Below are 9,520 nucleotides of genomic sequence, written 5' to 3' on the forward strand. Positions count from 1 at the left end.
CTATATCACTTCTTCATCAACAAGAGAATGGATTTGCGGTTGGTGATGCACAGTTTAAGCGCTTTAAGAGCGACAGCTCTTGAACTAAAATCAAAGTAGAGTGAAAACAGGTCCTAGGAATCAGTTAAATGGACTGCTAACTCATATATGGAGGATAAGTGTTTGCAATGTGAAGTGCATTCATAGAAGTTTTGCTGAAGAGAACAGCTGACCAAGAATAGTAGACTCTTGATACCAAAACTAGATGTGGTCACGAACTGCAATTAACAATCTGTCAAATAGAAAACAACAGTCTCAATTGAAACTACACACCTATGGACGTCCAGCTAAATTTTGGCAAAGACTGCATTTGAGAGTTCAGCAGTGGTATTTCATTGATGATGTGAGCGGAATATTTGCCTCGTTGAAGATAAGGCTACAAAACAAATGAGCTTGTGATGCCAAGGACAAACTACAAGTACACAAATTCAGAAGGAAACGGAAAGAGTGCCTTCTCAATTATTTCGAGGGCCTTCCTTTATGTCGCAAGAAAAGGTACTTTGAAGTTTACAGATGAAAGAGATATGAAGCTGAAAATGTTTATTTGGGCAACCCCGTTTTAGGGTCAATTAGAGCCTGACTTTCATCTGAGAGCACAACCGGACCCCTCCCAGGTCTTGTGCAGATGAAGTAACTGACTTCACCTCTGTTCTTCTGGGCGGGGATCTTATCCTTGATCTCTGGAGGAGGTGGCAAAGCTTCCACATCATCTATTCCTTGGATTCCGGCATCTTTCAGGATTGACTTGTCCCCAATAACATAACTGTGGATAAAGAGGATCCACGTGATTAGTTACCAATTCCCAAACTTCTTTGAATCTTTCAGAGAGAACAATGGCAGGATGACTTTGCAGAAAACTAGAGTGTACCTGTTCATGTCGGTGTCTGCGCTGGGAGGGAAGAAGTACAGCAGTCGCTGAAGCAACAGCGTAGCTGCCTTTCTATTGCGTGCAATGAGAACTGCATTTGGCCCCGCATCAAAGGTGTACGCGACCTGTCATATCTTCCAGTATTAGTCACACCAATTTAAGGCATTTCAGCTACTATGTTGAGGAACAAATTAAAAATGCCGTATATAATTAGGCTTTTCCAGACCTTTTCAGTACAATGAATCTTATCCTAAATCAACCCAATTAATACTGAAGCTAGAACTCTTGCTTTCTAGGTATTACTGCATGGCCATCAGTACTAGAGGCAACTGGATGAAAGTGAGAAAAGAAAAAAAGGAATTATCTGATCAAGATAAACTGTATTTGTCAAATCTAAAGAGGTGCCCTGTCCTCCTAGAAGTATGCTATTTCGGAAACTGAGATGGCATTACAACTCAAAATATATAATGTCATTCTTTAAAATATGAGGCACCATTCAACAAGATTCAGAGGTAAAAGAACTTGTTCAAGTAATGTATTGGCTTCTGAAAATTTTCTATTAGATGAACGAACTTGTTGAACCTCATCAGTTTTGTGTAAACACCAGAAAATATTCCTCTGTGTCTTCAAGCATATACCACGATCGGTACAAGGAACTTCCAAATAGCTATTATTTTTAAGAGCAATCTCCATAAAAAGCAGTTCCAGGAAACATTTTATCATCTTTTCTTTGTATTGACAAGAATGTAGATGCAAACTTTAGAATTTTGAATAAGTTACCCTGAAAATAATGATGCCAATTTCCTTGTTCTTTTCTGATTAATACTGACAGTTTAAAATTACATCAAAGATTTCTACTATCTCAACATGCCAAGAGGAACTGTCCAAGTTAATCTGCTAAGTAAACACGAATAGAATGATGATCAACAAGAATGTGCCTCTACTTAAGCGATTTGAATACCTGAGGTGCTTCTTCTGAGCGATTCCATTTCTCAACACAGCCAATTACCCTGGAACATAGCGCTAAATATTTTTAAATGGAGAACAACACAGACGGTTATCACAGGGAAGCAAAAGTATGAACACACCAGTAAAAACCAGTAGTATGAACTTAAGTTGCCTAGAAAATGGTATAACTTGCCTGTGGGATGTGTCATTCATGTAGAAAATTGGAGGACATGTATCGAGGCACACTGCATGGAACTGATTACTGTCAGCACAGGCTAATCCTGCAAAAGATGCAAAGTCACGATTTTGAATGGCTTCTTCCATCTTTACAATCCGCTTGGGCACCACCTCCTGTTTCATTTAAAACAGAGGAGAATGAGTTGGTGAGTGTTTACTTCAGAAGCTTAAAGAAACTGCAATTGAAAGCTTCAAGTCAAAGGAAATGACCATAGGATGCCTGGAAAAAACATTAAATTCATTCTCGAGAAGCTACACAGGTGGAATGGTAAGAGAGTTCATAAATTTTTGTTATGCAGCTTATGAAATTCTCCAACCATCCAACTAATGTTAAAAGCTTGAGGAATTTTCCAGACATGAACAATTAATGACCACTTCATTGAAGGAGAAGAAGAGATACCTTTGCTCTATGTTGCAAAAGCAAACTTGTTTCAACACTTTCACGCATTCCTGAGGTGCTACTTGTTTCCTTTTGCCGGGAACTTACCTGAAATCACCATGCAAAGACTGCATAAGATTGAGGACGCACAGGAATCATGGAGCAATAATAATAACATTTGAAATGTTAGGGTGAATGAAGGTTGTAGGATCATGAAGCTCATACTAAACTAATGATAGGGCACATGACAAAGATATAGTCACTCATCAGATTTTCATGCTACAAACAGGAATAAAACTGTCCATTGAGTACAGAAAGTCTCACTGTTGGATGGAAAAACCGTAATAAAACAATGTCAAGAGAGTGATAGAAAATCTCCTACTAACGTTTCATTCCAGCCAATATAAAACTAGCTGAAATAATTAACACCAGATGTACTGTACACAAAAGGCCAAGTTAAACTTAAGTACCCACGTATAAGACCATGCAGAGAGCAATTGAAACCTGAATCCAATGCAATATCTAAATTAAAAAGAAATACATAACAAACAGCAATGACGGGTCATCAAAAGATGCAAAACTGCATAAAAGAAAAATACGAGTAAATTAACAAGGGGAGTAATCCCACTAGGAAAGATTATACATTACAAATACAAGGCGCTAAGCAGTAAAGAAAACATTATGAAAGATCACAGAAGTAGAAGAAAAATTAAATAACGATCAACTTACACTCGAACAAGGAAAGAAACGACAATGATAACTAGAACTACATCAATGCAGTAGTAACAGAGAATTCTATCTTAGACAGATAAGGCCCAATCAATCAAATGCCAAGGAAGAACAAATCCAGACCAACAATCAAATTATAGGTGACGAAATGGAAGGGGATTGCAAGTTCTCAATAGAAAATACGAGGTATGACTATTAGCCTCTTTGCTGACCTTTTTTTCCCCATTAAGGCTAAAAGCTTATTCTCTACATCTTAAAAAATCAACTGGTAGGTCACAGAAAACATCACTAGTATAATAAAAAGAAACATACCACAGCAATGATAATAACAAGTTCATCCCAGTGTTTTTCATCTGCCAGCTGAACAGCGATGCTGTCACTCCCATTTTCCTCCTTAAAATCACAAGATATTAATATCAGAATCGCAGAGAATAATGGCATAGCAAGCTTCAATGGATGGTAAGGTGTGACTTCAAATCAAACTCACTTTTCCCATTATCCACTTTACGAATCCACCATATAAGCTGCGACAAGCACTACCTGAACCTTGCCTAAAATGTAGAAAGAACAATTTATTAAGGAATGCACCAAGCTACCCCTCAACCCACCAATTGAAAGATTGAAACATGCAGACAGAAGGGCACACGCTACCTAGCAATAGCAGAAAGTTGGCTGTGATCTTCTTGAACATTCATTAACTTTGCAAGAGCAAACACTGCAAAAAGAGACAAAATTACAAATTATAGAACTGTCCATTCTTTTCCTAATAAAAGAAAACATGTCATAACATAATCTTGAGGCAAGAAAACAATGTCAACTATAAAAAGAATTAAGTGAAACCATAGATTCAACATATGGGACTATAAAAGTCCAGTATACATCAACTAGATATAAGTCTAAGGAGCAATGATACTTATAGAGACCCTTTCTAGTTTTGATCTGTATCATGGGCATTCTTGTATATCCTTGATGTAAAATTAAATCCACCAAAATTCCTTGTTCTTTTCCTTTCCTAGTTTTATGCACCTAACAATCTCTAAATATTACAATCACTCTGTCTTTCCTTTAATTCTGTCATCTACCCGCATGCTTCTAAACCTATACAATTCTGTCTTTTGTAAGGATATTTGAGAAAATTTCAACTAATTTTACTGCTATAAATTAACCGAGCTTATGTATACATGCCCGATGCAAACATGCAGCAGTGCACAAATAAGCGTTCGCATATGGTATTTGTTAAGGCATTATTTGTGTTTCTTATCCTAGTCCTTAGGATGATAGCCATGTTGCCTCCTCTTTTGTTTAGCAATGTTCTATCCATATTCTTGCTCCTGAGACTCCAACTCAGCGGGTGAGGTAGATACATATCATTTGGGCTAGAGAAGGGTTAAATTCAACTGAAGCATAAGGTCTTGCTAAAGACCACTTCTTATTCAAAAGTACATCACAAAATTTGACCAATTGGTGGATTGAATCACGATGGTATCCCATGGGCGACAAAGTTTGGGCTACTACGTTATTCATGTTCCGAGCTAAGTGAGGGAAGGAAAAACAAAAGCATCAAATTGATAAAGTACTTGAAATAGGCATCATACAGCTATCCACGGTATGGGCGGAATAAACACTTCAACCTACAAGTTACATTAAAGGGAATGGAGAAAAGGATCTGTTACCTAAACAGGCTAAGCCTGCAGCTGAGGAAGCTAAACCAGCAGCAGTGGGAAAGTTGTTAAAGGAAGAAATGTGGACGTGCAGTTTCTCCCAATCTTTCTTGGAAATCTTAATTCCTTTTTCCTTATTCTCAACATCAGTAGCTCGGGCTCGAATTTCTTTCAGACAACTCTGAAATCTAACTCCAGAAAGAGATATCTCCTGTAATACCCAGAAAAAAAATTATTCATGTGCCATACATGGAAAAGCAGAAGCAGCATGTAAGAGATCAGTAAACAGGAGATGAAAAGAATGGCAGTGCCGTATTAACATCAAGAACAACGCGCTCAGCTAAGCGACAAATATGGTTTTCCCAGCTATTTATTGCGCACGAACAATCCCAACCTATCAAATCTAACACAATTCATTCCGCAACGGCTCAGTTCAATCTCAGCTAAATCAAGCACGTCTCTTTTCCTCGTCAATCGCTCCTCCCGCTAGCTTTAAATCCCGGGCGACGCTCGTATCTTACCGACCGCGCCCGTTCCATCAAGCATGCCGTCTTCGACCGACGCGAATCCCAGCTCCCCTTCGCCCGCGCGGCCTCAGCCGGCCAAACACCCCGAACGAAACCCCCCACGAGCAACGACGGAATCGTACCTTGCCGTTGAGCCACATGCGGTCGCGCTCGAAGCCGGGGCTGACGGCGACGGTGGTGGTGGTGCAGAGGTGGTCGGGATCCAAGGTCACGCTGATGCTGTCGTTCACGGGCAAGATGAGGGACTCGTCCCGCTTCCCCCAGTACTTGATCACCGCGATGTTGGTCGGCGTCTGCGCGGTCACCATCAGTATCCATTCGCTGGCCATCGCCGCCGGGGCGCGCGCGCGCGCCGGAATCGAACGACGGGCGGGGGGGATTCTCGCCGGATTTTCCCGGGAAAGCGAGAGGGAAAATCGAGCGAGAGAATGAGATCTCGAGAGAGAGAGAAAATGGCGGAGAGGAAAAGGGACAGAGGAGAGTGATGCACGAGAGGAATGGGGAGTGGTCTTGTTGTTTATATATACAGGACAGGGCAGGGGGGGTTCCTAAAACGACTGTTTGAATTGGTTGCTGTGGGGTTTGGAATTCCTTTTTTTTTTTTTTGATCGGGTTTTTTCGCGACGGAATATTCAGTTCGAGTCACAATTATTGCTCAATTTTGAGCCATAATGTTAATGGGAGTATGACCGAAGTTATTTGATGACATGGCATGGCCAAATCTACATCATAGATGAACCGAGGCTTCCAGAGGCTAGAGGAGCGGCGGAGGGATTCGAACCTGTGACCAGGGGTCCGCCAACTACCTAGGAGTAAATCCTATATATCACTAGGTACAAGTTTGGGATTTTGGAGCCACGGAAATTTTTTTTTGAATAAATATGTCACAATGACATAGTTCAAGATTTTTTTGATGACTTTCGCCCTTCTAATTAAGCCAACAAATTACCTTTTTATCTTCTTTTCGTGTTCCACGATAGAGCCTGGCATATCAAAGGACAATGAAGAGAATATTCTTGGAGATGTCCTCGGTCAATATAGCCCAATAATAATCAAATTAAGTAGTGGCAAGAGATTCTCTTGTTTGGATTTGATGAGGTTATGCTCTTTATTGGAACACCTCATAAGCAATTACTCATCTTGTTAAAAATTCAAGATGATTTCATTAAGGTAACTCAGAGCCCTAACGAGAAATTTTGAAATACTTCCTGTCGAATCATGATTGCAGTTTATTCGTTCTTTCCAATTTTAGAACCATAAAGATTAAAATAGAAAAGATCAGAAAAAAGAAAAGGAAAGAAAAAAAAAAGGGAAAGATCGAGACCGATTTTTTTTGTTTGGCCATGAAGAAAGTTATTAATATTGCTCATAAACAATGCCCTGGATTTTTTTCATGAACAAATACCAATTTAAATTCGATAAATCTATAAGCAGATTTGGACTTCCGTCGATATCGCTCAAAGCTTAGAAAAGTGAATGAATAAACAATTTCCCTAATGACTCTAAATTAATAGCGTTATATATTCACCATATCAGTGAACTCATGATCGCGAAAACAGAAAATGATTTTCAGCTTCAAAGCAAAGCTTTACTTACGAGAAAGACATATTTCTAATTTCTACTTGTTCGGACGGACAACACGAGATAAGTTAACTGATTTCATTTTAAAATTAGCACAATTATGATATGTAGAGGAGAGATGATGAGATTAATTTTATTGAGAGATTGGGACAAGACCAATTGTAAATATTGAATCAAATCATGAGATCGGATGTTAAGTTGGTCAGATAACATGAAAAGGGTATAGATAGCTTTAAAAAGGGTACATTTTATTTGACCGATGAATGGTTTCCACACTACCATGTGGACACAGCTGAGCATGGTAGGCACTAGGCAGAATGCCATTTTCACGATCAACTATGAGTTTGATGGTAACAAGCAAGACATTTTGTGACAAAATAATTGAAGTATAATAATAATAATAATAATAAAAGAAGACAAAACATGATTTTGACGAACACGCCAAGCATAACGTAGTTCGACTTGCCGCTATTTGTACGAGCCAAAAAATGGTACAAACGTGAAAATCGATGTCGAGGGCTCCAAGCATTGATTTTCATTGGATGTCTCGTGCTCTTAATTGACTTATTTTTTGGGCTGTGTATATACTAAATGAGCTATTTAAACCTCATGCCAACACCCATAAAAGACCCCCCAAAAAAATAACTCTACAATTCAGTCAAAGAGCATGAAATTTACTGACCGCGGCTCCTACAACCCGACCCGTTTTACAGAGTCCAAGCTTCCAAAAGAAGTATTGTAAGGGATGGGTCTTAGACTTATGAATCACTCTAACAGAACCTCTCTCATTTGATATAGAATTCAGAACGTCGCCAATTATCCCACTTTAAAAATCGACATTCTCATCATCGTTATTTGTATAATTAGTCAGAAGATAACTCATTTCCTATGTTCTACTTGAATTATTTGATAATGCCTTGATGGAGGATAATCCAAAAGAGAGATACTAGTAGTCATGTGAAACAGGAGCACTCCCACGAGTCAAATAGCAATCGAGAATCTTGAATTTTAACTTCAAAGAAAGCCAGCTTCGCATTAAATTAATAAACAAACAAATCAATGCGTGAAGTAAGTAAGCCACCACTTTTTTAAAGCATTAAATGTGGGGTGCCTATGAATCAGGAAATCAAAGTCGCCAACCATCCTTGTGACCTCTTAAATGCCTCACAAGCCCCTTTTCCCCAAACCCTAACATGCAAAAGTAATTGAGGTTGAACCAGTTTCCGGTGCAAAAGGTCCCAGATAGGGTTCCATGTGGGCCTCTCTTGATTCATCATGCAATCATCCTACAGTAGTAGTTTCAAGATTCAACATATCCCACACGGCGTCTCGCCGCGAGATCTGATGTGAATTCTCTCTGAACTCCCATCGGGTTGCGCAGATTCCGTGCCGAAAGTTCGATTCAATCTTTCGAGGGATTTTCGCGTTTTGTGGGGAGTGATGTTTTTTTTCTTTTTTGGTCGAAGGGTAGTGATGTTGGTAGCTCGATATAAGAGTTAGAATTAGCACATAATGATTCACGGACTCAACAGCATTATACTTCCACCAATACAAAACAAGAGAGTCCATCATCCCCACGAAACCAAGACAATTTGAAAAAGAGTGAGGACAGAAGCTGGTGGCATCTTTTGTTCTTGCAAGAGATTCCTTGTTTTCTGGGGCCAACTTTCCACCAACCCTCGGCCGAGAGTCTCACTTGGCAGTCAGGAAAATATATAATGATGCTCCAACATCGTCAAATTCCGCACACTACAAGTCAACGGGAGCAACAAAAAAAAAAAACTATAGCTCCTCAGTCAAATTTGAGCAGCCCGGCACTCCATCGTGGGCTTCCATTCGTTTTAAGTTGACAACCACTACTAATTCAACATCCGCTCGTGTGAAATCGCCAGAAAAAAAAAGGGGTGTTGAGAGAGAGAGAGAGAGAGAGAGAGAGAGAGAGGTGTTTGGGGGAGATAAGAGTTGATTTTTGCAGGGAAATGTTAAGGTATGGTAGGCTGCCGAATAATTGAACACGTGATGAAATCCAATGAAAGGAACAACATATGCATACATGGATGGATGCAGCAGACCAGCTAGAGATTCATTATTAGAACCTGCATCTTCATCAGCATGCTCTACCTTCGTTTGAAACAGCAGCAGCCTCCTGATATTAATAATTTTGAAGAAACTAGTAACGATTTTTTAACATGTAGACAGATTTGAACTAAAGTGAAAATTGAGGGTTCTTTTTTTAGACAAAAAAAAAATTCGATCAGAATTGAGATTTGATCTAAAGTTGGAGGTTCTTTAGGGAATTAACAAGAAGTGTGTGTGTGTGTGTATATATATATATATATATATTGGTCTGTTCGTAAGTATCATCTCGGAAGGGTTCTTTCCCCCCTCCCCTTTTTTTTTTCTGGCCAACCATTTTTAAGGAATGTTGGGTTGGGCCATTTTATGGGAAAATTTGGGTTTTGAGATTGTCCAGCGATCGAAAGCACATAACTTGTTATAATGTCCGCATAGGTCAATGAATGCCGTCTCGTCAGGGCTTGTATAATTGGAT

The 9,520-nt window shown here is 39.4% G+C and overlaps 1 protein-coding gene across 1 annotated transcript; it reads right to left on the reverse strand.

Annotated features, from left to right (window-relative positions):
- Nucleotides 1–348: 348 nt before the first annotated feature.
- On the reverse strand, nt 349–5,879 carry LOC115676136 (diphosphomevalonate decarboxylase MVD2, peroxisomal-like). The gene is made up of 10 exons (XM_030599017.2): nt 5,511–5,879; nt 4,874–5,072; nt 3,852–3,915; nt 3,688–3,751; nt 3,513–3,593; nt 2,493–2,579; nt 2,049–2,206; nt 1,869–1,917; nt 908–1,032; nt 349–802 (listed from the first exon to the last, which is right to left on the reverse strand). The coding sequence occupies exons 1-10, from the start codon at nt 5,715–5,717 to the stop codon at nt 580–582; spliced, it is 1,257 nt and encodes a 418-aa protein (XP_030454877.1). The 5' UTR covers nt 5,718–5,879; the 3' UTR covers nt 349–579.
- Nucleotides 5,880–9,520: the final 3,641 nt, after the last annotated feature.

This window comes from Syzygium oleosum, unplaced genomic scaffold (assembly GCF_021117445.2).
Source record: "Syzygium oleosum isolate NSW1041296 unplaced genomic scaffold, Sole_v2.1 Sole_v2.07, whole genome shotgun sequence".
Taxonomy (NCBI): domain Eukaryota; kingdom Viridiplantae; phylum Streptophyta; class Magnoliopsida; order Myrtales; family Myrtaceae; genus Syzygium; species Syzygium oleosum.

Bases quoted from the DNA above. Each gene is read 5' to 3' on its own strand.
- LOC115676136 (XM_030599017.2), bottom strand. From the start codon at position 5,717: ATGGCCAGCGAATGGATACTGATGGTGACCGCGCAGACGCCGACCAAC. The intron at 5,073-5,510 runs GTACGATTCCGT...TGGGTATTACAG, and splicing joins GCATGTGGCTCAACGGCAAG to GAGATATCTCTTTCTGGAGT. The intron at 3,752-3,851 runs GTAGCGTGTGCC...TCTACATTTTAG, and splicing joins CAACTTTCTGCTATTGCTAG to GCAAGGTTCAGGTAGTGCTT.